Source organism: Ptiloglossa arizonensis, chromosome 4 (genome assembly GCF_051014685.1).
Source record: "Ptiloglossa arizonensis isolate GNS036 chromosome 4, iyPtiAriz1_principal, whole genome shotgun sequence".
Classification (NCBI taxonomy): domain Eukaryota; kingdom Metazoa; phylum Arthropoda; class Insecta; order Hymenoptera; family Colletidae; genus Ptiloglossa; species Ptiloglossa arizonensis.
The window spans coordinates 5,727,243-5,752,243 of NC_135051.1; the positions used below are offsets into that span (position 1 = coordinate 5,727,243).

The following is a 25,001-nucleotide window of genomic DNA, read 5'->3' on the forward strand; positions in this document are numbered from 1 at the left end:
TTTATTAAAAATGACTAATGCAATATTTAAAAATTGTTCATATTTTTGAACGATTGTCATGTAAATATTAAGGGTGGAAATTAAACAGTACTCATTAACAATTATCACGATCGAATCATGATATTTTCAATGTTTTATTGGAATGAAGTGATACAATACAATGAAATCTGTTCGCGATCATAAATCTTGTGATTTCTATACGCACTTATAATACCAGCGTAATTTTTATTTACAAAAACTGAAACTATCATTCAACGTTAAAACAAGCAACACCGTAAACGTCGAAACTATACCCTTCATTAGGAAAACAAAAATGAATTTTGTAGTGCAATAGCGTCTCCACGAACTACTTACCAGTTTCAAAATCTAAAATAAGCTAAGAAATTCACTGTTTTTTTTTTTAACACATACGGTGTTGTAGATCGGACATTGTGAACAATGTTTTGCTCGTGTAACAATTTGTTATGCTCTCGCAAAAATAACTTGTAACGCTGTAAGTTACTTCTTCGCCAAGTAGAATGGATTGCAATTTATATTATGCTAGTATTTATAAGAATTTGATTTCTTTTCAAACTTTTCAAACAAGAAAATATCTTCCATGCTACAATGAATGGTCTTATTCCCATTTCTTTATAATTGCTTCTTTTATTATTAGAAATACCGTTTATTCTGCAGCGAACCTTTAGTGTAAAATAATTGTGACGGTGCAACTATGCTGATTATAAAGAAAATGAAAATATTCCACAAGGTGGCTAGTTGTTTGCACAATACAATCATAATAAATATAACGCTCTTAGTTGTACGTACTTGGAAAAAGTGAAACACGTAAATTGGTACTATTTGTTTTTAAGGAAAAACATGAAACAGACACAATTTGGTTTGAAAGTTCTATGAAGTCATTGCCCTTCAATCACCTATGGCCAGGCATTGTATGCACCTTGTCCAACATACTTGTTCAACATTTAATACAAAAATTAATCTATCTTTATATAGTATTACATTCCAAGTGTGCAAACGTCAATCAACAAATTCTACTGATAAAATTACTTAATCGCTAAATTTTTCTTTAATGTACATAAATAAATCATTTATCAATCAACTATACCTTCCACGTGCCTCTAGCAGATTAAATGTCAATTTTTATTTTTTTTGTGTTAGGATAGGACGAGGTCTACAAATGTTTTAAGAAATTTGTCGGCACACGAGCCTAAAAAATGTACAAGTCATTAAAGCTTGTACGAAATTATGAATGTTCATTAAAATTTGTCTTTTTCTTTACATATGAAGTGGAGGTACAGAGTAGATAACTACCCCTTCGGCTGTGCCTCAAAACATTTAATGTTTTGGTTTTATGTTTGAAAGAACTGTGTGACAGACATAATGTCGAAAAAATAGACTGACCACACATTATCAACTGTCTGATACCATTTTTGAAAATATCTAAAATATATAGAGGTTAGAATCCTTCTTGATACTGTTTCGAATCTAGCTTCGTTTGGATTGCTTCCAATTGTCTCTTTGCTTCACATTGCGGAAAATTTTTTAAATCATAATATTGAGGTGCTATCTTTAGCAACCAATCAGCTATAAAAAAAAATTAGTTAACAATACAGTACAAATTGTGTTATTTCTATACAATTTAACGACAATGTTGTAATGTACTAATGTTTTACTATAACTTACGTTTGATATCAGTAACTGTTCTGATATAGTTTTTGGTCGTAAGCACGAACTCGTTATAAATTACCCACTCTGGTTTATGATCCAAACAACTGCTTGGGTGAAGTTGTACAATTTGATTATCTTTAATAGTCAAATAATGACCAGTTCTTTCTAAATGGGCGACCTGTTTACAAAGCAGAAGAAAGAAGGAATAGTAATATTGGTTCGGGAAAATGCATCCTATTTCCATCATTGCTAAATACGATAGAACGTCGATAGTTGGAGGAAATTGGGGATGAAAATTCCTGCAAGTATCGAGATTCACGTAATTATCGAAGTAATCAATTTAATAAAAAAAAAAAAGCCCCACTTACGCAATATACCCCCATTACCTACGGATCCATGTTTAATCTCTCATGTAATCGTCGATTTCTTACCAACGATCTACTTTTGTTTCAAACAGAAGGCACGACACTTGTTGCTAAGTGACCATTCCTTCCACTTGTTAACACACTGAAACGGGCGAGAATGGCATGCAAGTATCGAGATTAGTGTATAGTTACCTGCATGAAGAAGCCATTCACAAGCGCTTTTCTGATATTAATATAATAATCTTTTGATGTAAAGTTCGTTGAAGTACGTTTCAAACAAAATCTATCCATTATTCTGCTCAACTGTTCCCTGACATTATCGCCACTTTTTAAAGATCGATAATTAACAAAATTATCATAACACCACTGTGGATCTTCCACGTCTAACGAAAATAAAAGCATTGAAATTACAATTAAACGAAGTGTTGTGTAATTTAATAAGAGCTTTCTAGAAAAATCATATAAATACTTACTTTGTTTGAAAGCGTGATACACGTTTAATAGCGTTAAATGATCCCCATCGATGTGCGCAAAACGCATTTTAGCGTCATCCGCAGCCTTCTTTGATTCATTTGGCCTCACAAAACACTGCGGGACTAATACAATATCAATCATCAATATAAAACCATATATTACCTTACCACGATTCTGACTTTATCTTAATAATTTTTATTTTTATACATTGCATTAATCTTGGTTTTAAACAGTGGGAGATACCAAACAGAGATGAACCTAATAACGTTTCACGAAAAGATAAAGTATTCTTACTAATACTTTACCTGAAAGCATAGCAGTAATGCTAAGTATCTCGTTACTGCAGTTGTGATTACAAGATGCAATTAGCATTTTTGCTAATTGAGGATCTAATGGAAATTCTGCCATCACAGCTCCTAAATCTGTCAAGTTTCCATCATCATCTAATGCTGCTAAGTAGTTAAGAAGTTCTAAAGCTCTCATGAGAGTTTCTGGGGCTGGAGGATCCATAAAGTCAAAATGAACCTACAGACAAGAAATTGTTAATATTTTAAGCATATAGTACCAAAAATAAAGCCTTTTAATTAAACATGCAACATACCAAGTCATCAATACCAAGTTTTTTCAGTTGTAATACAACACTACCAAGATTTGATCGTAATATCTCAGGATAAGTGTTTTCTTGCATTTCATTTTTATATGCTTTTTCTGTATACAATCTGAAACATTTACCAGGTCTTGTACGACCAGCTCTACCAGCTCTTTGTTGAGCAGAAGCTTTGCTAATAGGTGATACAAGAAGAGATTCTACACGAATTCTAGGATTATATACCTGTTAAAAAATACAATCAAATTTACAAACATATACATACGTACATACATGCATGCATGCATGCATGCACGCAAGAAGAAATTAAAGTGAATTCTTACCTTCTGTTTTGCAAACCCAGGGTCTATTACAAACACTACACCGTCGATAGTTAATGATGTCTCTGCAATATTGGTTGAAACTACTACTTTTCTACCAATAGCGCCATTAGGCTTTGTAGGTGGTGCTGGCTCAAAGATTCTTTGTTGAAGATTTGGAGGTAGTGTAGAATATAATGGTATGCATTTGAGTTCACCTACTTCTGGACCTAAATTATCCATTTCCCTTTTGATTCTCTTACAAGCTTCTTCTATCTCTTCTTGACCAGTTAAGAATAAAAGTAAATCTCCAACTATGTCTTCACACATGTGTATTTGAATAACTGTTCTGATTGCAGCCTCTAAATAATCTCGTTCAGGTTCGGGTGTATAAAAAATTTCAACAGGGTGTGTTCTGCCAGGTACATTCATTAAAGGTGCATTATCAAAATATTGTTGAAATTTTCCAGCGTCTAAAGTTGCACTCATAATCACTAGTTTCATATCTGATCTCTGTTTAATTACTTCTTTTAACACGCCCATAAGTAAATCTGTAGCTAAAGTCCTTTCATGAGCTTCATCCAGTAGGATCACTTGATATGCGTCAAGCATGGGATCTGACATGCCTTCACGAAGAAGCATACCATCGGTCATATATTTTAATACAGTTCTTGGAGAACTGCAATCTTCGAATCTGATACTGTATCCTACTTCTTCACCTATTTGACAACATTATAATTTAACAACATATAAAGTATATATAAATGTTAGTCACTTTATTTATAATATATGATTTACCTAATAGAACATCCATTTCTTCAGAAACTCTCTGTGCTACAGACATAGCTGCCACTCTTCTTGGTTGAGTACAAGCAACACCCTTAGTACCATTATAACATGAATAGTCTACACACCATTGTGGTATTTGTGTAGTTTTACCTGACCCTGTTTCTCCAACAAGTACAATACATTGATGTTGTGCCAATAATGACATGAAATCGGAACGATATTCAAACACGGGTAAGGTAATTCTCTTATTATAAAATTCATAATATCGTGGGGTATAAGGCAGACCATTGTAATGATTAAGTGGAACATGACTTTTTGGTGCTGCCGAGGGTGTAGTTGGACCGGTAGATGTTGAGCCATCTCTGAGAAAAACAAATTCACTAAATATTAATTAACATTCATGTATTATTTAAAAATTACTTCAGTCTTAATGGTACGACATTAAAACAACGAAGTTTGAGAACATCTGATTGGTTAGGAAAACCAATTAAATATAAAACAAATATTTAAATTTTTAGGAAATATCCTTTGCATGTATCTACAATCGATTTTAATGCATGCACACGATATTTTAAAAGTTTTTTAAGATTAAAAGCAATATTTCTTGTAAATATATTAACGCATAATATGCAATTATAGAGGAGAATATTCGGTTGAGAACCTTTACGACTGAGTTGACCAAACAAGTCAACAGCAACAAAGAAGATTTACACCACACTTTAAAACGATATTAGGATGAAATTCTTTTGTTACATTAATAATCATAATATACAGTATCCTTTTACGGGTACTATTTTCAGGATAATATTTGCTCAATGAGATGCACGGTAGCATTGAAAAAACTTGTATCAATGCACATGGCAAGATGTCTCGTCTAATTTTGTAGCTTTTGAAATTGAAAATATAATAATGCACTCACGTCTTCCGCTTAACATACGGATCCACAACCTCGATCCTCCGTTTTGACATAATTCTTGTCCCTCCGCAAGCAAGCAAAGCAAAATCTGTTTACGAACTTCCACAGAAGGCGTCACAAAATGGCAAACTAACAGGCTAAAGCTTCCTGTGATCGTGATGATTATAATCAACGAGAGATGGAGTTGCAATCACCACAAGTAACTATGGCGCAGTGTTGTTAGATGGGCCGGGTTTTTTCGCACATGCGTGGCCCACGACGACGGCACAGTAACGTGCATATCCGTCATGGAAACTGCGTTAATGGTTCGAGCCCAAGAATAAAATTGTTATTTTTTAATTATGTCAAAATTATGTTTTAATGCATATAGTATTTTAAGTAGTTATCTCAATATCCTGTCCTTTTTCCTAGCTTTTTTTTTATATTAATATTTTATATAAATAATGTGACATTTCATAATTGTATTTGTGTGTATAACATATGTACATTCATTGTATTTTATTTTGTTTTCATAAAATGATAAATTTATTTTGTAATTGATAAAATTTAAAAATGGTGTATATATACATCTCGCTTCACATCCATTTAAAAAAATCTTTTAGATAATTTCGAGAAACATCAAAACAGGGACCCAAACGACACCCTTTCTCTTTCGATTAAAGTACTTTACTGATGCATTTTCGATGCGCATATGCTAAAACCCTTGCCCATTTACAACTGCTATGGCGCAATATTACACAAATATTTTTTTATGCGGTTAACTTAAAATTGAAAGGAACATGCAGCTACGATCTCATGGAACACAATAACCGTTTATAACGAAGATGTGAATAAATTCGGGTTAGAAAAGATATTTATTCATTAGTATATTACAATTAGAAAAAATATAATTGGAGCAAATTAGCTATTAAAGGGTTATATTCTTAATAATGTACATTGCTTCATTGTCACATCCAAACAGTAAAGTTGATTTGTTAATATCAATAGTATTTATTGGCTTGTGCATAGCACTGCAAAGCGACATTACATTAACTTTTCCATTTGTTCCTATTGTATTTAACCAATGTGTGTTTGTAGGATCTGAAACAAAAATTATGCTTTAATACATATGCACTATAAATTTATGATAAATTTTTTTTAGTACATAACACTCACCCAAACTTAGTTTCGAATGTTGAGCATTATTCCAATGCCATAATTCACCACTAGTTGAACATGTAAACAAATTTTCAGGTCTGTCAGGATGAAAAAGTATTTCACTCACAGCTTTTGCATGAGCATTAAGTTGTGACATTGGATATGTATTGTGTCTTAAATCCCATACTGTTAAACTACCATCACCACCACCAGCAACAACAATATGCCTCTGTGTCGGATGATGTGCAATGCCTGTAGCTTCTGTCTACAAGTATCGTTGCTTTGTTAGTAATATATACGTTACTCTATTTACTTATTATAAACAGAAATATTTAATTCGTACTTTTGCTTGATCTGCAAGCATGAATGTTGTAGCAGGAAGATCTTGATCGCTTCTTAAATCCCAGACTTTCATGTGACCTCTTAAATTTCCTGTAAGTATCTCATTGTGCCTTAAGAAATCAACACAGTATATAGAACAACTATCAGCCTCATCTAAAAATAAAATTAAACAATTATAAAATAAACTTTACAATACACAATATACATCTAATACAACATTATATAATTACCTATAACTCTAACCGGCTTTGTTTGCCCTGCTGTTAAAAGATTAATTCTTCCATCTTCTCCTACAGAAACTACATCTTGTTCAAAGATTGAAAGTGCTGTGCAAGATGCATAATCAGACGATCTGCTACAGAGATAAATTACTGCTATGTATAACAGTCAATAAAATCATCAGTCTATACTTTTTACAAATGAACCTTACTTAAATTTATGTATGAATTCCCAGGTCATATGTTCTTTAAATTGGGAATATGGATTTTCATGGATCTGTAATAATTTGACAGTACCTCTGGATGTTGATGCCACAAAGAAGTCTCTCGAAATAAACTGTAACAAATTATGGAATGCCAGTAGAGTGGATGCAAATAATCTTTTACAATAATCCAGTTCTTAAATCAGTTTTAAGAACTTTTGAGAAGAAAATGAGGAAAACAATGGTGTTATTAAACGTTAAAAACCTTTATCTCAGTCACATCTCCAAGTATTGTGTAGGATGAAACCACTGCTGGATAGGATTCACCATCGTCGTTCACTTGAAACGTCCAATGCGTTATTTTGTTCACCTGTAGCAAAAATTCCGATACTGTAAATCGTTAAAATGCATATGTAAAATTCATATGTACACGAGGAGAATAGGTTAAGTCCACTGAAGATAACCTTACCGGGTCGTCCCAACTACCGGTTAAAAAGTTGGAAGCCTCCTCAAAATCCTCGTGTTTCCATCGGATTTTGGAAATTTTCTCCGACACAAATGTTCCTTGTACGTTTTCGGTCATTTTTTGACATGGATTATGATTTAATTTAAAATGAAAACGGCAAAAGCAACGACCAATACACGCTACACGCGCGTTCTACGCGTTGTCAAAAAGACCGCCAAACACGATAGCCTTTTTCTTTAAAAAAAATCCACGTATGTATGATTCCTTACTTCTTTCCTCATTATGAGATATAAATACGTGTAAACAAACATTCTTTCTAATATATAAATACATTTCTTATGATCATTTGATAAGTTAACATTTTTCTTAACTTTTTAAAGGTATATATTTTTATAAGATTCAATGTAAAGCTCATAGAAAAACTCTTTTGGAGGATAAAATATCAGTATTACGTGATAATGGAACGTATGTAAATGACGTCTACGACAAACGATTTCTACAGAGACGTCGATCACAAAAGGGTAGGGATCCACCTATTTTATAAATCACAGGGGACATAGAGAACAGTTACGCGGTGATCAGGTCGTGAAATAGGTGTGCATCATGCAGTCTTAAATTTGAAATTATTCCAAAACAAATAAAGAGAGAATGTACATGAAATTTTCAAAGTTTAAATTATCCTAAAAAGGATAATTATATTATATTATCCATTATATTATCTTAAACAGATTTAATTGATTTAATTAAAAAAAGAATCGAGCAAAGCTTAAATCACAATTCGTCGAATTCCATTCATTTATTAATAGAATAAATTTATTTTTAGGTACAACGGAGATTAAGAATTTTTCTTTTAAGCGGAGGTGATTTCGAACGAATTTCTCGTCGCGATGACATCGAACGTTTTATTGTTCTTGTGTTTCAGTACGCTCTATTTAACTCGGTGTGATGCAAGCAATACGGAACTCTGTAAGTATTAATAAGAAGGTAATACCTTCTTCTATTCGCATACTTTGCAATTATGAAACATGGTCAAATTTTGAATCGAATAAAGCGAACCATGCCGTCGTTTTCCACTTTCGTAGACGCAAATACAACGAACGACGGAGACGTTACGGAAACGCAACACGCTACATGTAAAATCACAACCGAGGAATTGGTGGCTAGCGCACGTGCCACTGTCACGAGAGTACTCACCGGAGCTTGTAGCGCGAGTGAGAAATTATTTTTCGCGAATCTCTGGTCCATCAACGATAAATAAAAAGTAATTTTTACGTTGAAAAGTAATTTAATCATCTTTCAGAAACGATGGACGAGAAACTGCAATCACTGGAGAGAAACCTGACCCTAGAACTGGAGAAAATTAAAACGATCCTTTACACGGTTTTGCAAAATAAAAGAGACACCGCAAGGTTATCGAAAACACCGTGCGACGAGAAATTAAACCACAACGATCACCCCGTAGACGATACCAAAAATGGTAATCCGTCACCGAGGCAGCCAGAGATCGACAAGACCAACGGTGTCGTTCAGGAAATTTTTCCAATAAACGGTACGTCTGTTAATCGATTGCATAACGTATTCGTGATAAAGGTATGCTAGAAATCGAGGATCCCAATGGTTGATTCGTTATGCAATTAAAGGGATTGCGCGATTGCAATAATGAACAAGGTGAAAATATAGCTATACTGACGGTGTTTTAATATGTTCAGGGTCTACGAGCGTCTTTTTTTACTACTGGCAAATAAAGAATTTCAGCGAGAAGCTCGCCAGTTGGAGAACCGCTCGTTTCGAACGTAGTGAGACGTTTTACGTCGGCCAAAATGGATACGCCATGTACATCAAGGTTACACCGCGACATTCTGATGATACTGTCTTCATAAGCGTTGGACTGACCCGTGGTCGTCACGATTTCATTCTTAGATGGCCGTTTCCCCATAAGATGCGCCTAGAGGTAATAGCATCGTCGAACACGATTTTGCGTGAATCGTTGTTCCTGAGCGGAAGAATCTTACCCGTGAATTTTCCATTGGAACGACAGTTTATTCGTAGATAGACATTTATTTATTTATCCATTACGTAAAGGATAACGCGATCTTTTAGCTGTGAGAGTTACACGTAGCACTACGTAATGTACCAGAGTGCACTGCGTACAGATACGTAATAAAAATAACAATATTTTTATTTACATAACGAAAAAGTGTTCGAACGATGCCCTGATTCTTAATAATAAAACAACTGTCTGTAAAAAGACCGTGTAGTGATCACAATTGGTATTTAGGTTTTAGATCATTCGCCGGAGCAATCGCGACAGGATCGACGTTCACGGTTTTGGGATCCGTCGTTGCTCTGCTCGGAATATTTCTGGAGCCGTCCAAAATTAACTGGAGAACCGGACAACCCCGACTGCGTTGGACTGAGCGTTTCGCGACAAGTTTTCTTTGCGAAGCTACCGTTTTCGAATAACATGAGGTACCTTTGGAACGGGAGCGTCACCATAAAGCTGACAGTCTTGCTCTAGAGGAGTGTCACGATAAAGTTAACATTACATTCTTCCTCGAACCAAATGTCTCTTAACAGATTGAACGCTACGGTGGTAACGAGTGGCCGACGCACCAAAATTACAACGATTCTTTAAAACGTTCACAAGACACGAACTCTAACGCTTGTGAACTTTTAAATAGCATTACTCTCGTTAGTAAGGCTACAAAATAACAAGAACGTCGACAAATTATCGAATATTTCTTTTTACACTACGGTTTGAACAAATATCGTGGACAATCATAAATATGGAACACCGGCGTGGCGGTCAACTTGTTAAATACGAGGTATTCGTTGTTCCATGTGTAGAACAATAAGCGTAAGTGACCAATTAAAGGATACGTGGGTAACAATAACACGTTACGTTCTACTTATACCAGAGTCGCTTTTTTTTTATTAATATCCATCCGACTTTTAACAAAGGTGCAAGCAACTTCGCGCAACGAAACGCGTCTAATCGCGTTGTTTGTCGTCTAACACACACGAATAAATTCATGTAACGAACGAAGACGGAACGTGTAACCGAAAAAATTTATTTTCCTTTTATGTTCACCCGATTATGGCGTAACGGAGATATATGAGCGCACCGTTTGTGCATTCGAGCGTCGGATGTTACTCCAAAGAAGTTGATGGCACGTCGAGCCTCTTGTGAAGCGGCATTTTTCCGGACAGATACACCTGCGGGACCTCGGACAATTGATACTCGTTCGAGTCACGATCGATTGTGCTACGGATGTTCTGAGAAGCGGCTCTCAGCAACGCTCTGTAGAGAACAAGAGGGAGTCGAACGCTGCTCCCGGCTTCCAACTCCTGGGAGGACGTAGGATTTTCCTGGAAATTCCTCTTTTCTCCGCAGCCTGTGAACAATTTCAACGGTTTCGATGTCATTTCGACGCTGACGCGTTCCTACCCTCGTCGTACCACGCTTAGTTCTTTTCAGACCCAGAGAGACGTTCATATTGCTCAATTGTACCGTCGACTTTCCTTAGATATTAAAAAAGGGTCGATAAAATGGAATTTCTATTCGAAATACTTGCGCGAGCAAGATGAAGTTATGGGTCAGTTTGGACCCATGCCTCTCCCGCGGTATTGTTAGTATTAACACTAGAAATAACATTAGTACTTTGACGTACTCTTACTTATACCGGATCACATTTCTCCAAATTAGAAAGGAAACAGGAAAATTCATTCACGAATATAATTTGTCTTTAATAACGGCTTTTGATAACTGTCATCGAACATTGCGGGCAAATCAGCGTTAATAATCGAGTTGTTTCTAGAAGAAGCTCGAAACAGGGCAGATTGTTTCCTTCGATGGCTATAGTTTCACGAAAAAAAAAAAAAAAGAAAGCATTCACTCACCGGTGAAAGCATTGCAAAACGGTCTCTTCAGCTTGAGCGAGTCGTCTGTCGTGAGGGTGTCGAACAATCGTTGCTGGATCTGAAAATCCGAGTCCAATGTTGATAAATAATCAAAACGGCGATCACGGTGCCACAAATCACTGTACCTTGCTTTGAGACTTCTCGGAGTGTGCCATTTTCACGATGCACCCGAACACCAAAGCGCAGCAGACGTAGTTGATTGCCTGCGTAAGTGAAAAGGATTCGTGATTCGATCGGTTTAAAAAAAAAAAAGAAAAAAAGAAGAAACAGGTTGAAAAGTTTATTCAACTTTTCCCCGATTAAAACGGTCGTCGTCACTGTTCCGTGAAACGAAGCAGTTGACGAGGAACGCTAATGAAAACGCTTTAAAATCCACAACGAAATCTCGATAATTACGGGGGGCACGCGGGTAATTTCTAATAAGCACGGTGGTTATATAAGGATCACACGCGAAGCTTTCGAACATGTTAACTGTTGTAATCTGCTTATGACTATAATCAGGTTTGTACTGCGGTTAATTAATGTCCAACGATACTGCTGGTCGATCGTTCCTTCGAGCGGTGCGTTCGTCATCCGAGAAAATAATGATTTTCCAGCGGGGGCGACGATCAATTCGAAACAGGGAAAAACACAACGTTATCGATAGGAGAAATTAACAAAACGACTTTACAATGTAATCGCGACCAAGATTCGTTTCTTTTTTCGCGTTACTTTTACCGTGGCAGTTACACCTGTTAAAAATCGCTATAGACAATTTTAAACATAATTATATTGCCGATAAAGAATGTAAATTGAAAAACAATGTAGCTCTTCGAGAGGCTGTCAACCCAAGAGTCGATACCGCGACAATAATACAATCCTTAAAATAACGGATCCTTAATTTTGCACTACTCAATGGAAGTTGCTTGGAAAAATTGTATTCGAGTGGAATCTAATTTCTAGACAGATAAAATGTTTACGCATAACGTTTCTCCCAATGTTTTTACGGGGTAGAACTCGAAGGAAAGGTATATTTCTAGAATAAAAGAATTAAGAAACACGTTTTCAGAATATTTGATTCGAGAATACATGTATCGAGTGTGCGAATATAAATCTTGAATGTAAACAGTGTCTACGGGTTGTCTTTAAGAAACTGACGCGAAAAGTGTTACTCGAAAAACTGGCATCGTTCAAATTTCAAATACAATCTACCGCAAGCACGATCGAAACGATCGAAAATTTATGGAAAATGATTACAACTCCGATTGAAAACGATCGAAGATTAACGAACAAAAAAAAGTATCCTCCGCACCGTTTCAATTGGTACAAAACGAACAGATTGAAAATTAATAGAAAATAATTCCCTACTCTCTATCACTGGTACTCCAACTGGTAGAAAACAAATAAACCGTTAATTAGCGAAAAATAATAGAATCCTCTACACTTGAATTCCCCAATCGATACGAAACGAGTCGAAAATCAGTGTTGAAAAAGGAATTCTCTACACAGAAATATTCCAATTGATGCAACGCTTTAAAAGAATCATGAAACACTCTTCTCCGTGCAATTATTCAACGGAAACCGCGTTTGTAACGGGTTTCGAGCTTTCGCAAAAGCACGCCCTGGTATTAAGAATATCATCGTACAGCCGAAAGAGACCGATCGAGAGGTGAAGAATTACCTTCATGGCGGATCCTCGCCAAGACTGTCAACTTGTCACGGCACGAAGAGAGATCTCCGGGGATGTCGGTGCTCTGGAACTTCCTGTGAGCTTGGCTGTATCTTCCGACAAAGGGTTGTCGTTCGAGTAAGGAGTCAAGTCCGCGTGTGAGGGGTGAAATCGCGCGTCGCCTCTTCAAATACTGTCCCCTCCCTTCGTAAACGTTCGAGGGCGTAAATACATGCGCCCCGAAGAACGCATGACCGTTCGTAATGGTCCTCGCAATGGTACATTTTATGTTTCACGACGTGAAATGCGGTTGGTTTCGCGTATCTCCTGCAATCTGGACAGAGAATGTAAATCGTGCGCTATATAACACACGTTTCATCCCTCATCGTCTGTTTCGTCGATCGCGACCGCTGATGCGTCAAAGGGTAAGCAGATTCTTAAGACGCGATGAAACAAGAACTACCGTGTTTAATGGCCGATGAAGAGCAGTGGAAACACAGCTTCCTCGTACGAATCAAAAATCTTTCTCGGGATATTTGTACGATGGTAAGTTAACGTACACATCATTTACGAGTATCTATGAAATAGTAAAAGTAAATGGAAATAAAAAATGTAGAAACGGTTCGGTGAATCGTTCTTTCTTCTAACCGAAGATCTTTATGAAAGTATCTTTAGTAAGTTAGCGATAGTGTATAGTATATATAAACAGAAGAGACTGCTTATTTGAACTAAGAATTACGAGACTAAAATTACTTGAAAATCATTTCTTAGGTGGAAAAATATTTGAAACAAAAGTCGTAGGGTACGAAGTGGAACACACATTGCTGTGATAATTTTTTGTCCACTTTGTCTTTTTATCGAGATACGATCACCTTGAATTTTTCAATTTAATGTACAAAATTTACACCTGCTATTGAAATGTGTATGAAAAACTGAGGAAAAAAAACTACGAGGGTACACGGGTCTCGAATCTAATGTTTATCAAGATATTAATTAAATAATGTTTAACGTGAAAGATATTCAAAATATTGCCCATTATATTATCAACACGTGCGTAATCTATGAATAAGTGTTATCGGTGTAAGTGTTCTGTGATTGATAGTATTACACGCTGTGATAATACGATTTTCCATTTTTCAAATACCCCCAAGGGCATGCCAAGCTGTCAAGGTGTCAAGGTGGAAAAAACTAATTATCCCAGTATGAGCTTCACTTCATACTCTACCACATTTGTTCGAAATATTTTTCTGCTTGATAAACAAACGATTTCCAAGTAATTTAGCTGGCAAGTCTCGGTGGACTCTGTACATATAATTTAAGTTACGAGTCAGATGGTGAATTAAAAAAAGAAGGAAAAGTTTTCGTTTGTAAAAATAGGTAAATAAATTCATACATAAGTAAGAATAAAAAGTATATAAACGTCGTTAAAAACGCCATTGTGCTACGCATCGAACTAATACGCGATCTCCTAAAACAGAATCATCGTATGCAATAGCACCCTTTAGATATTGCAGTGTTCAACGATAGTTCGAACTTTGATCACGTCGTCAAGTATGAACACACTCGTACATCAACTGAACCATCGATCGAAGGAAAATCGGTATTATACACCAGATGTACTTGATTGTAGCGCGTGGAGCTCGCGAAAAGAGTCCCACACCCAACGATCAATTATAACGTTTCTTTTCCTGGAAAATCTTCAGCAAGTGCTGAAAGATGTAAGTACCCCGAGAACGCGCTACGAAACGCCTTAGTTTTTAACCCCCCGTGACGTTATCGTGGTTTTCGTCGAACAAACAGGCCGGGGAACGGAATTCGGGAAATATGCAAACACTGAAAACAGAAGGTTAAAACGTCGAATCGATGATCCAAACCAAAGGAAGAAAACGGCCCACAAAAAATTGGCCGATAAGAAACGCTCTGTGTAAATCAAACGAAAACAGGCGGGGTTAAGTACTTACAACGTTCGCACATCAGAACCCGCTGAGTTACGATAAAGTCGTTCAACCCATGGCATGAACCAGCTTCTCCCCTCTCGTCGTTCATTTATTTACATTTTTCAGTCTCTAACTTACACGATCAGCAACGACTGACACTCAAATTTGTCAATTGTTTCTCTTAATTTTCCAAATCGAGGCATCGAATTGATATTAAGTCGAATAAGGACGCTTGCGCTTCTTGTTCTCTACAAGACTCTCTTTTTCATCTTAATTAACTTGTATAAAAACATTACATCGATTAATTTATATTTTACGTCGAGTTTGTATTGTAATAGGATTACGGAAGTCAGAAGTCTCTTGTTTTAATACTTCGTGTACAGACATACATATACGTTAAACGAAATATGTTACATTACGGGTAAGGTACAGTTTGTACAGATATAATTATTTATATGCACGGTGTCCAGACTCATCACAACCGAAGTAGATTTTATCACACGAACAAAATACTTTTACTGTTAAAATATTTAATTTTTACAATATACATACGTTTACCATATCTTTAATCATCTGCCTTTCAATTTTCTTTCTTTGATTTCGTTCAATTGATTTTCAATGTTATATCGAATATATAGCCAATTTTAAGTTAATCGACTTAATATTGTAAATCACGGCAGGTTCATGCTTTATGAATAAGACATGCATCGAGAGTAATATTACTGTTGATATATGTATGAGTCTCTTTGCGCATAAAACGAATGAACGACACCATAGGAAGTGCTATATTCTTTTCGATAAAATAGTCTACACAAAAATTACTTTATAAAAATTCCACGAAGATGAATTGTTAAAACAAGAAAAATTATTATTATAATAATACAAGCGTCATATTTGATAGTACTAAAAGAGACAAGAGAAATAATATTCATTTATTTAAATATTCTTAAAGAAAGTATATATATCGTTCGATAAAGTTACAAATTAAAATTTTTGAAGAGAAATGTTCATTATTATTCACTTAAGATAAGGATTCATCAAGTGCCTGGATAGCTCAGTCGGTAGAGCATCAGACTTTTAATCTGAGGGTCCAGGGTTCGAGTCCCTGTTCGGGCGGTTATATTTTTTGTAATCAATTCACCAAAAATAATAAACATTAACTATTTCCTCGACAAAAATTATTAGTACAAATGTTAAATTAAGTAATTCAAAAGGGACAAAAGTTTATATCGCGACGTTTCGCACTTGTTCAAAAGAGCCGATACACTGAGGTGTATGGGTGGTAACATAGAGTAGAATTGGATTAAATACAATTTTAATATTTTTGGGATTAATTGTCGAAAAAAAAAGGAACTGTTTCATGTATTGTAGAAATTTATATTTTAATAAATATATGTATAATGTTTTTTTATACATCTCATGACTATTTCATTTTCTCATAAGTACTATGCATAATTACTTGGCCACATTCAACATGCTTAAGATAAAACCTTTGGTGAAAACAAACAACCTGGTATTAAATATACATTTTTAATTACATCAAATATTTCGCTTATTTCATAAATGAAAATGTAAATATGTAAAAACAAGTACAGAAAATGTTTCAGTCTGTATAACACAATCTCCTTAAAAATCCATTTGTAAAACGGTGAACGCAAGATTATGATATGTACAAAAATATATGAAAACAATGAAAATGGATGATGAATGACAAATAAACATAAAAATACAATATCACTTCAGAGATGGGACAAATACCCCTTTTGTCACATATTATAGAAATAGATTTGAGTTGATAAGTAGAAATCTTGACGTTTAAATCTCTATTATTGGAAAACTAAGATTGTTCTTTTACACTGCCATCAGGCATACCAAAGAATACTTTCTTCACCATTTTTATAAAGAGACCTGTTTCAACAACACCAGGCATCATTGAAATCTCTGTATTGATTTTGCTCCAATTACTCAGACTTTGCGGAAAAAACCAGTCCAAAATAAAATTACCATTATCTGTTATAACTGGACCCTATGTAAAGAACAGAATAAGAAATGTACTTAATATAATCTTTTTCAGTATTACAGAAAAATGCAAGAAACACTTACAGCTTTAGCTAAAGCCATTCTAATTTGTATATTTCCTCCATACATATCTTCAATTCGTTTTTGAATGGCAATGTATGCCATAGGAACTACTTCAATGGGAATACCTTTCTTGTATTGTTCTCCAAGTTTCTGAGAATTTTTCCTAAATATAATGAGAGAGTCTTTGTACAAATAAGTATCAATAATAAATCTTTATAAGTGCAACATTACACTTACGTGTAATCAGCTATTATTACAAATTGATCGGCACAAGATGCAACAATTTTTTCTTGAAGTAAACATCCTCCTCCACCTTTGATAAGATTCATCTCCGAATCGACTTCATCTGCTCCATCAATTGCACAATCTAACTGTTAATATTTAATAATGTAACAATATAAAAATTTATTTTATAAATAACATAGACAAAAAGTTCTTTATTACTTTAGGATAAGTTTCTAAATCACCCAATATGAGGTGATTATTTAGTATCAATTGACGGGCTTGAAATGAGGTTGGAATACAAACAATGTGAAGATTTTCTTCTTTCACACGTTCAACTGAAAAACACAATTTAAAAAACTTGTTATGCATTCGAAAAATATATATCACCAATAATTTCATGTATTACTCTTATGTTTAAATAGACTAGTCATAATTTCATTCAAGAAATTTTGCAATCACATCTCCCGATAGGGTCAAAGATCAAATTTTACGATTATAATATGCAAAATTCACGAGCACAAATTAATGGTACATAAGAGCACTGTATTATAAATAATCAGATATAAATACAAGATAATAATGGGGTTACCAAGTCTAAGGACTGCATAGATTATTGTAGATCCACTACCAATTCCAATAACGCTATTATCCTGTAAAATAATTGTGTGGAAAATTTTAATGATGAAATACCGGTGTATCTATATAACCTGTAATTATTCGTAATGAGTTCAAAACGAGAATCACCTTCACATATTCATCAACAGCTCTGTAAGCCGCCACTTTTTTAGCACTTTCAAGAGGTCCCATTTTTAATAAATTTCTTGAAACGATATAAAAAACTTGTGTTATTACGCGAAACTGTAAGTACGAACCGCTTCTGATTATCATGCATGAACATGCATGCATACTACATTACCGAATGTCGTCCAGGCATTTTCAAAATCATTCTGCGATTATGAGCAGTATTGAGGTACTGCCGCATACGTTCGTATTACTTCGAGTAAGTTCGGGTTTCTAGATGGTAATGTATTATACACATAATATAATCATATCTTTTTTAACGTTTTAAAAATATAAGTGAGGTGAAATTAAATTGAAATATATGTGATATTGATTTACAAATTCAATAAATCTTTTTTATTTCCATATCCCATTCCCATACATATTTATATCCGAATTCTGCACAAAAAATGGAGTTTCTCGCATTAAGCAGCATGCCAAAATGCGGTTTCTAAGAACTGCACTTTGCTCAATTTTTACTACTCTCTATCTTTTCAAGCGAATGTTTAAACTGTGTGAAGTATTGGTCATATGCATCAGAATTCACTTTCAAAGTATAGAGATACGTATTTAATAATTTAAAATTCAGTTTACGATTTGATGGCATGTAGAAGTCTCTAAAGTAGTGTATGTGTTGCCATCTAGCAAGGAAATGTTCAACACCATAGTTAAAGCTTCTGTACAGTGATCTTGGTGGAAAAACGATTAAGTTTATCGAGATGGTGTCGACTGCTATCGATAGATGGCGCCATTTACATGTGTCTGCTAACATTAATTAAATACGTAAAACTTTAATCCACAAATTTAAGTATTAATTACTAACTACGCTTAATAACGTATAATCTACATACTGTGAAATTTCAATAGTTAGAACTACTGGGAATTCCACAAAATTCCAACATTAGTTACCTACATGAAACATTAATTCAAAGATTTAAATATGATTTATTAACTACGATTAATTGAGTTCTGAGAATGAATTTGGGTATTTATAATGTAAATACTGTGAGAGTTATGCAGTATGAATTGTCGGGAATTCCACATTATTCTAAATATGTAATAAATTGCTTCTATTATTCTAATTCTTTTCCTACTTTCCATTTTCTGATAGAATTATACATATTATTTAGTTACAAAAAATTTTTCTCTAGAAATAAAGGTTTTTCCGTGTGCAATATTCCACGCAATAATTTGTTCTCGAAACTTCGAGTTATTCAGTTTGAACGTAACGTTTGCAAGTGTCCTGTACTCGAAGGGTCGATTAGAAAGAAATGGGAAACATACCATCGAATGTTCGAGAAACCGTTTGAAAACATTAGACGCTGTCGATCTTTGTTCTCGCTGTTTCTAAGTAAACATATATGTACACACGTCGCCTTATATACATATACGACTTACATATGTTTCGCGTAATCCGAAACCGCAACCGTTGGACCACGTGACTTGGGACATTGCGTGATCCAATCACCAATTAATATTTGTCTCTTCCATGGGGAGAAGCGAATTCCTTTTGTGGCGGTAAGCAGTCTCGCTGTAAAAATATCGAAGTGTAATCGCTATATAGTAAACTCGTATTTTAAGAAGTAATGGCCCTCAACCATTCGCTTTTCGCCCGCGGAGGATATACATATTTCTTGTAATTTGTTCGGCGGTATTTTCGCGTTTTCTCACGTTCTCTCTCTGTTTCGTAATCCAAAATGATTTATTCGCTGATCCGCGTTGTTCTGTCTTGCCTGCTAACTACTTTCTGCCGTCCGCAATCAATCAGTCTCTTTGTAATCGGCTCGTTCCTAAATGAACCAGTTGTGCATAAATATCAAGATGTTCTGCAGTCAAGAGGCCTCAATTGTTCGCATTACTTCAATCATTTTTCTCCTGCTCTTCGCCATTCGTCGTGCAACAAGTCGGTGCGGATCTCTGCCGAAAATTCGCTCCTTTTCAACGAGTCACGCCAAACAGGTAAGTAGAAAATATACTAGCGGGCATAACATCGAGTTAAAATTAGTAATATCTCGCTGCGTATCTATCGGTGGTAATCTATATTTGTGTGTCAAAGCTAATCTATATTTGTAACGAAAAAAAAAAAGAAGAATTTTTTATTGTCGAAAAACCGTTGGCTGTTCATAAATACAAATACATCGGGATCTATTCGAAAATGAAACTTTCTTATTTCTTTTTCATCATATACAAGGAACACTTAAATTGTTACCAAAATCACACACATTTTTTTTATACTTCTTATAAAGTAACAAATGATAGATAATAAAAAAAATGATATATAACGAAACGAAAAATCATAATAATAAATAATAATAATAATAATAATAATAATGAAATTACAAGTGAGAATAATTATTCATTCTATGTGTGATAATTTCGTCTATCACAAGGGATAAAAAAGTCAGATCGAAGCAATAACCATTACCATACTCACCGCAAACATTTTCCGAAGCATTTGTATCGACGACGCTTGTAGTAATAGGGGTAATCGATATTTTTTTCGATTTTTTGACCAATTCTTGCATTGCGTAGCTGAGATTTGTAGGAATCTTCTTTGACTGTTTTAGAAATGGTTTTTATCGACATTCATTAATTACGAGAAGTCATTGCATCTCGGACGTTTGTGTTGATAGGGGTAATCGATAGTTTTCTCAACATTCCATTCCAATTTCTGCATAATTTAGGCATGCATTATGTAGCTGAGATTCGTACGAAGCTTCTGTGACTGCAATTTGCAATCATTTTTGGCGACATTAATTAGTTACAAGCATTCGAAAGGAGGTCTGCTATTGACGGCGACACGTAGCCACGTGTAAACTAGGTTTCTACAGTACCTATACCAGGCGCAGGTAGCAGGATCACAGAATGATGAAGGAGGTCGTCTATTGACAAAAACCACGTGGCGGTAATTTATTCCCGCCAAAATGACGCAAAAGGGAAAAAACGTTAATTTCACCCATTTATGGAGCAAAGATGTGAACTTTTAGAGTTGCATTACGTAGCAGAGGACAGTAGCTACATTAAAGGATACTTTTAGCAAGGATTTATCTCGTAGTTAATTAGTTATAAACATTTTTCTGCAACTGTCGTAATTACGCCATCTGTAGGGATGGAGATTATCAATGTTTTTCTCGTCATTGCGTCGTCATGAGTGAAAAATGTGAAAATTTAGAGTTGCATTACATAGCAGAGGACAGTAGCTACATTAAACAATACATTTGGCAAGGATTTATCTCGCGGTTAATTAGTTATAAACATTTTTCTGCAACAGTCGTAATTACGCCGTCTGTAGTGATGGATATTATCAATGTTTTTCTCGTCTTTGCACCGTCATAAGTGCATAATTTGGACATTCACTGCGTAGTAGAGGTTTCAAGCAGTATTTTACATTCACTTTCGTACACATATTTGTTGAAACTAAAATGTTACAAACAATTTTCTGAATTTGCTGTGTCGTCGACGCGTGTTATGCAGCACATCATCGATGTTTTTTACGACTTTCTGCATCGATTATTGCACAATTTGAAATAGCATTACATAGCAGAGATTCGTAGCATTATTTCGGTATGAATTTTATACATATCCTTATTGAAACTAACTAGTTATTAACATTTTTTAGAATCCGATGTTTCGCCGATGCGTGTTTTGCAGCAAGTCATCGATGTTTTTTACGACTTTCCGCATCGATTATTGCATAATGTGAAAATATATTATCTAGCAGAGGTTCGTATCAATTTTTTCATATGAATTTTATAGAGATCCTTATTGAAACTAATTAGTTATTAACATTTTTTAGAATCCGATGTTTCGCCGATGCGTGTTTTGCAGCAGATCATCAATGTTTTTTACGACTTTCGGCATCGATTATTGCATAATTTGAAAATACATTAGGTAGCAGAAGTTCGTAGCATTATTTCACTATGAACTTTATAGAGATCCTTATTGACAATAATTAGTTATGAACAATTGTGTGAATCTGCTGTATCGTCGACACGTGTCATGCAGCAGGTCATCGATGTTTTTTATGTCTTTCTGCATCGATTATTGCATAATTTGAAATTACATTATATAGCACAGGTTCGTAGCATCATTTCGCTATGAATTTTATAGAGATCCTTATTGAAACTAATTAGTTATTAACATTTTTTAGAATCCGATGTGTCGCCGATTCGTGTTTTGCAGCAGGTCATCGATGTTTTTTACAACTTTCTGCATCAATTATTGCATAATTTGAAACTACATTATGTAGCAGAGGTTCGTAGCATCATTTCACAATGAATTTTATAGAGATCCTTATTGAGACTAATTAGTTATTAACATTTTTTAGAATCCGATGTTTCGCCGATACGTGTTTTGCAGCTGGTCATCGATGTTTTTTACGACTTCCTGCATTGATTATTGCACAATTTGAAACTACATTATGTAGCAGAGGTTCGTAGCATCATTTCACAATGAATTTTATAGAGATCTTTATTGAGACTAATTAGTTATTAACATTTTTTCGAATCCGATGTGTCGCCGATTCGTGTTTTGCAGCAGGTCATCGATGTTTTTTACGACTTTCTGCATCGATTATTGCACAATTTGAAACTACATTATGTAGCAGAGGTTCGTAGCATCATTTCACAATGAATTTTATAGAGATCTTTATTGAGACTAATTAGTTATTAACATTTTTTGGAATCCGATGTGTCGCCGATTCGTGTTTTGCAGCAGGTCATCGATGTTTTTTACGACTTTCTGCATCGATTATTGCATAATTTGAAAATGCATTATGTAGCAGAAGTTCGTTGCATTATTTCAGTATGAACTTTATAGAGATCCTTATTGACACTAATTAGTTATGAACAATTGTGTGAATCTGCTGTGTCATCGACACGTGTTTTGAAGCACATCATCGATGTTTTTTACGACTTTCGGCATCGATTATTGCATAATTTGAAAATACATTATGTAGCAGAGGTTCGTAGCATCATTTCACTATGAATTTTATAGAGATCCTTATTTAAACTAATTAGTTATGAACAATTGTGTGAATCTGCTGTGTCGTCGACACTAGTTTTGCAGCAGGTCATCGATGTTTTTTACGACTTTCTGCATCGATTATTGCACAATTTGAAACTACATTATGTAGCAGAGGTTCGTAGCATCATTTCACAATGAATTTTATAGAGATCTTTATTGAGACTAATTAGTTATTAATATTTTTTGGAATCCGATGTGTCGCCGATTCGTGTTTTGCAGCAGGTCATCGATGTTTTTTACGACTTTCTGCATCGATTATTGCATAATTTGAAAATGCATTATGTAGCAGAAGTTCGTTGCATTATTTCAGTATGAACTTTATAGAGATCCTTATTGACACTAATTAGTTATGAACAATTGTGTGAATCTGCTGTGTCGTCGACACGTGTTTTGAAGCACATCATCGATGTTTTTTACGACTTTCTGCATCGATTATTGCACAATTTGAAATTGCATTATGTAGCAGAGGATCTTAGCATATTTCGGTATGAATTCTATACATATCCTTATTGAAACTAATTAGTTATTAACATTTTTTAGAATCCGATGTTTCGCCGATGCGTGTTTTGCAGCAAGTCATCGATGTTTTTTACGACTTTCTGCATCGATTATTGCATAATTTGAAAATGCATTATGTAGCAGAGGTTCGTAGCATTATTTCCGTATGAATTTTATATAGATCTTTGTCGAAAGTAATTAGTTATTAAAATTTGTCAAATACTGTAGTATTACGGATTCTTGTAATCTGGAGGGTAATTAGCGGTTTTTACTAATTTCCGGCCAAATTGTTGCCTAATTCGGATATGCATTCCGTACCAGAGACCCGTAGCTAGAATCAAAGACTACTTTTGCAATGATTTTTTAACGCTTTAATTAACTACGAGCAATTTTATGGAGATATCGCGTTACCGACATCGTGACGACCACGTGGCAATGTGATTTCTGTTGTACGGATACCAGGCGCAGGTAGCAGGATCACAGAATGTTGAAGGAGGTCGTCTGTTGACAAAAACCACGTGGCGGTAATTTATTCCCGCCAAAATGACGCAAAAGGGAAAAAACGTTAATTTCACCCATTTATGGAGCAAAGATGTGAACTTTTAGAGTTGCATTACGTAGCAGAGGACAGTAGCTACATTAAAGGATACTTTTAGCAAGGATTTATCTCGTAGTTAATTAGTTATAAACATTTTTCTGCAACTGTCGTAATTACGCCATCTGTAGGGATGGAGATTATCAATGTTTTTCTCGTTATTGCGTCGTCATGAGTGAAAAATGTGAAAATTTAGAGTTGCATTACATAGCAGAGGACAGTAGCTACATTAAACAATACATTTGGCAAGGATTTATCTCGCGGTTAATTAGTTATAAACATTTTTCTGCAACAGTTGTAGTTACGCCGTCTGTAGGGATGGAGATTATCAATGTTTTTCTCGTCTTTGCACCGTCATAAGTGCATAATTTGGACATTCACTGCGTAGTAGAGGTTTCAAGCAGTATTCTACATTCACTTTCGTACACATATTTGTTGAGACTAAAAAGTTACGAACAATTTTCTGAATTTGCTGTATCGTCGACGCGTGTTTTGCAGCAAGTCATCGATGTTTTTACGACTTTCTGCATCGATTATTGCACAATTTGAAACTACATTATGTAGCAGAGGTTCGTAGCATCATTTCACAATGAATTTTATAGAGATCCTTATTGACACTAATTAGTTATGAACAATTGTGTGAATCTGCTGTGTCGTCGACACTAGTTTTGCAGCAGGTCATCGATGTTTTTTACGACTTTCTGCATTGATTATTGCACAATTTGAAACTACATTATGTAGCAGAGGTTCGTAGCATCATTTCACAATGAATTTTATAGAGATCTTTATTGAGACTAATTAGTTAT

At 34.9% G+C, this 25,001-nt stretch overlaps 5 protein-coding genes and 1 non-coding gene across 10 annotated transcripts; 2 read left to right on the top strand and 4 right to left on the bottom strand.

Annotated features, from left to right (window-relative positions):
* Positions 1-94: 94 nt before the first annotated feature.
* On the bottom strand, positions 95-5,282 carry Dhx15 (DEAH-box helicase 15). Its single transcript, XM_076309025.1, has 9 exons — positions 5,122-5,282; positions 4,212-4,564; positions 3,438-4,132; positions 3,109-3,339; positions 2,813-3,032; positions 2,507-2,629; positions 2,226-2,416; positions 1,684-1,846; positions 95-1,584 (listed from the first exon to the last, which is right to left on the bottom strand). The coding sequence occupies exons 1-9, from the start codon at positions 5,169-5,171 to the stop codon at positions 1,457-1,459; spliced, it is 2,154 nt and encodes a 717-aa protein (XP_076165140.1). The 5' UTR covers positions 5,172-5,282; the 3' UTR covers positions 95-1,456.
* Positions 5,283-5,834: 552 nt separating this feature from the next.
* Positions 5,835-12,649, top strand: LOC143145739 (uncharacterized). 3 transcript variants are annotated; one of them, XM_076309418.1, is made up of 11 exons: positions 5,835-5,958; positions 6,352-6,539; positions 6,617-6,689; positions 6,894-6,975; positions 7,052-7,735; positions 7,865-8,078; positions 8,308-8,450; positions 8,567-8,695; positions 8,785-9,033; positions 9,194-9,435; positions 9,763-12,649. In XM_076309418.1, the coding sequence occupies exons 7-11, from the start codon at positions 8,372-8,374 to the stop codon at positions 10,000-10,002; spliced, it is 939 nt and encodes a 312-aa protein (XP_076165533.1). In that variant the 5' UTR covers positions 5,835-5,958; positions 6,352-6,539; positions 6,617-6,689; positions 6,894-6,975; positions 7,052-7,735; positions 7,865-8,078; positions 8,308-8,371; the 3' UTR covers positions 10,003-12,649. The 3 variants fall into 3 exon arrangements, with proteins under 3 accessions (XP_076165533.1, XP_076165532.1, XP_076165535.1); XM_076309417.1 differs by having other exon boundaries at positions 7,865-8,005; XM_076309420.1 differs by lacking the exons at positions 6,617-6,689; positions 6,894-6,975 and having other exon boundaries at positions 7,865-8,005.
* Positions 5,939-7,698, bottom strand: LOC143145738 (nucleoporin Nup43-like). 2 transcript variants are annotated; one of them, XM_076309416.1, is made up of 7 exons: positions 7,488-7,698; positions 7,284-7,388; positions 7,028-7,152; positions 6,828-6,949; positions 6,599-6,750; positions 6,274-6,520; positions 5,939-6,198 (listed from the first exon to the last, which is right to left on the bottom strand). In XM_076309416.1, exons 1-7 carry the CDS (start codon positions 7,599-7,601, stop codon positions 6,026-6,028), a joined length of 1,038 nt encoding a protein of 345 aa, XP_076165531.1. In that variant the 5' UTR covers positions 7,602-7,698; the 3' UTR covers positions 5,939-6,025. The 2 variants fall into 2 exon arrangements, with proteins under 2 accessions (XP_076165531.1, XP_076165530.1); XM_076309415.1 differs by having other exon boundaries at positions 5,940-6,198; positions 6,828-6,952.
* Positions 10,246-13,251, bottom strand: LOC143145741 (uncharacterized). The gene is made up of 4 exons (XM_076309423.1): positions 13,066-13,251; positions 11,531-11,608; positions 11,385-11,463; positions 10,246-10,879 (listed from the first exon to the last, which is right to left on the bottom strand). Exons 1-4 carry the CDS (start codon positions 13,069-13,071, stop codon positions 10,635-10,637), a joined length of 408 nt encoding a protein of 135 aa, XP_076165538.1. The 5' UTR covers positions 13,072-13,251; the 3' UTR covers positions 10,246-10,634.
* Positions 13,252-16,033: 2,782 nt separating this feature from the next.
* On the top strand, positions 16,034-16,106 carry Trnak-uuu (transfer RNA lysine (anticodon UUU)). Its single transcript has one exon. It is a non-coding gene; the product is annotated as a tRNA-Lys (tRNA).
* A 253-nt stretch (positions 16,107-16,359) lies between these two features.
* Rpi (Ribose-5-phosphate isomerase) lies at positions 16,360-18,286 on the bottom strand. 2 transcript variants are annotated; one of them, XM_076309422.1, is made up of 7 exons: positions 18,214-18,286; positions 18,042-18,117; positions 17,887-17,947; positions 17,517-17,632; positions 17,310-17,443; positions 17,094-17,235; positions 16,360-17,016 (listed from the first exon to the last, which is right to left on the bottom strand). In XM_076309422.1, the coding sequence occupies exons 2-7, from the start codon at positions 18,102-18,104 to the stop codon at positions 16,828-16,830; spliced, it is 705 nt and encodes a 234-aa protein (XP_076165537.1). In that variant the 5' UTR covers positions 18,105-18,117; positions 18,214-18,286; the 3' UTR covers positions 16,360-16,827. The 2 variants fall into 2 exon arrangements, with proteins under 2 accessions (XP_076165537.1, XP_076165536.1); XM_076309421.1 differs by having other exon boundaries at positions 16,361-17,016; positions 18,042-18,269.
* Between the last annotated feature and the right edge of the window lie 6,715 nt (positions 18,287-25,001).

Coding starts and splice junctions, on each gene's coding strand:
- Dhx15 (XM_076309025.1), bottom strand. CDS start 5,171: ATGTCAAAACGGAGGATCGAGGTTGTGGATCCGTATGTTAAGCGGAAG. Junction 3,033..3,108: donor AACTTGGTATTGATGACTTG/GTATGTTGCATG, acceptor TCTTGTCTGTAG/GTTCATTTTGACTTTATGGA. Junction 1,585..1,683: donor AACAGTTACTGATATCAAAC/GTAAGTTATAGT, acceptor TTTTTTTTATAG/CTGATTGGTTGCTAAAGATA.
- LOC143145738 (XM_076309415.1), bottom strand. CDS start 7,601: ATGACCGAAAACGTACAAGGAACATTTGTGTCGGAGAAAATTTCCAAA. Junction 6,751..6,827: donor AAAGCCGGTTAGAGTTATAG/GTAATTATATAA, acceptor TTTTATTTTTAG/ATGAGGCTGATAGTTGTTCT. Junction 6,199..6,273: donor ACATTCGAAACTAAGTTTGG/GTGAGTGTTATG, acceptor TTTTTGTTTCAG/ATCCTACAAACACACATTGG.
- LOC143145739 (XM_076309418.1), top strand. CDS start 8,372: ATGACATCGAACGTTTTATTGTTCTTGTGTTTCAGTACGCTCTATTTA. Junction 9,034..9,193: donor GGAAATTTTTCCAATAAACG/GTACGTCTGTTA, acceptor TAATATGTTCAG/GGTCTACGAGCGTCTTTTTT. Junction 9,436..9,762: donor CCCATAAGATGCGCCTAGAG/GTAATAGCATCG, acceptor ATTGGTATTTAG/GTTTTAGATCATTCGCCGGA.
- LOC143145741 (XM_076309423.1), bottom strand. Junction 11,464..11,530: donor CCGAGAAGTCTCAAAGCAAG/GTACAGTGATTT, acceptor TCGGATTTTCAG/ATCCAGCAACGATTGTTCGA. Junction 10,880..11,384: donor GTTTTGCAATGCTTTCACCG/GTGAGTGAATGC, acceptor AATTGTTCACAG/GCTGCGGAGAAAAGAGGAAT.
- Rpi (XM_076309421.1), bottom strand. CDS start 18,203: ATGCATGCATGTTCATGCATGATAATCAGAAGCGGTTCGTACTTACAG. Junction 17,948..18,041: donor CTGTTGATGAATATGTGAAG/GTGATTCTCGTT, acceptor ATTATTTTACAG/GATAATAGCGTTATTGGAAT. Junction 17,444..17,516: donor ATTTAGAAACTTATCCTAAA/GTAATAAAGAAC, acceptor AAATATTAACAG/TTAGATTGTGCAATTGATGG.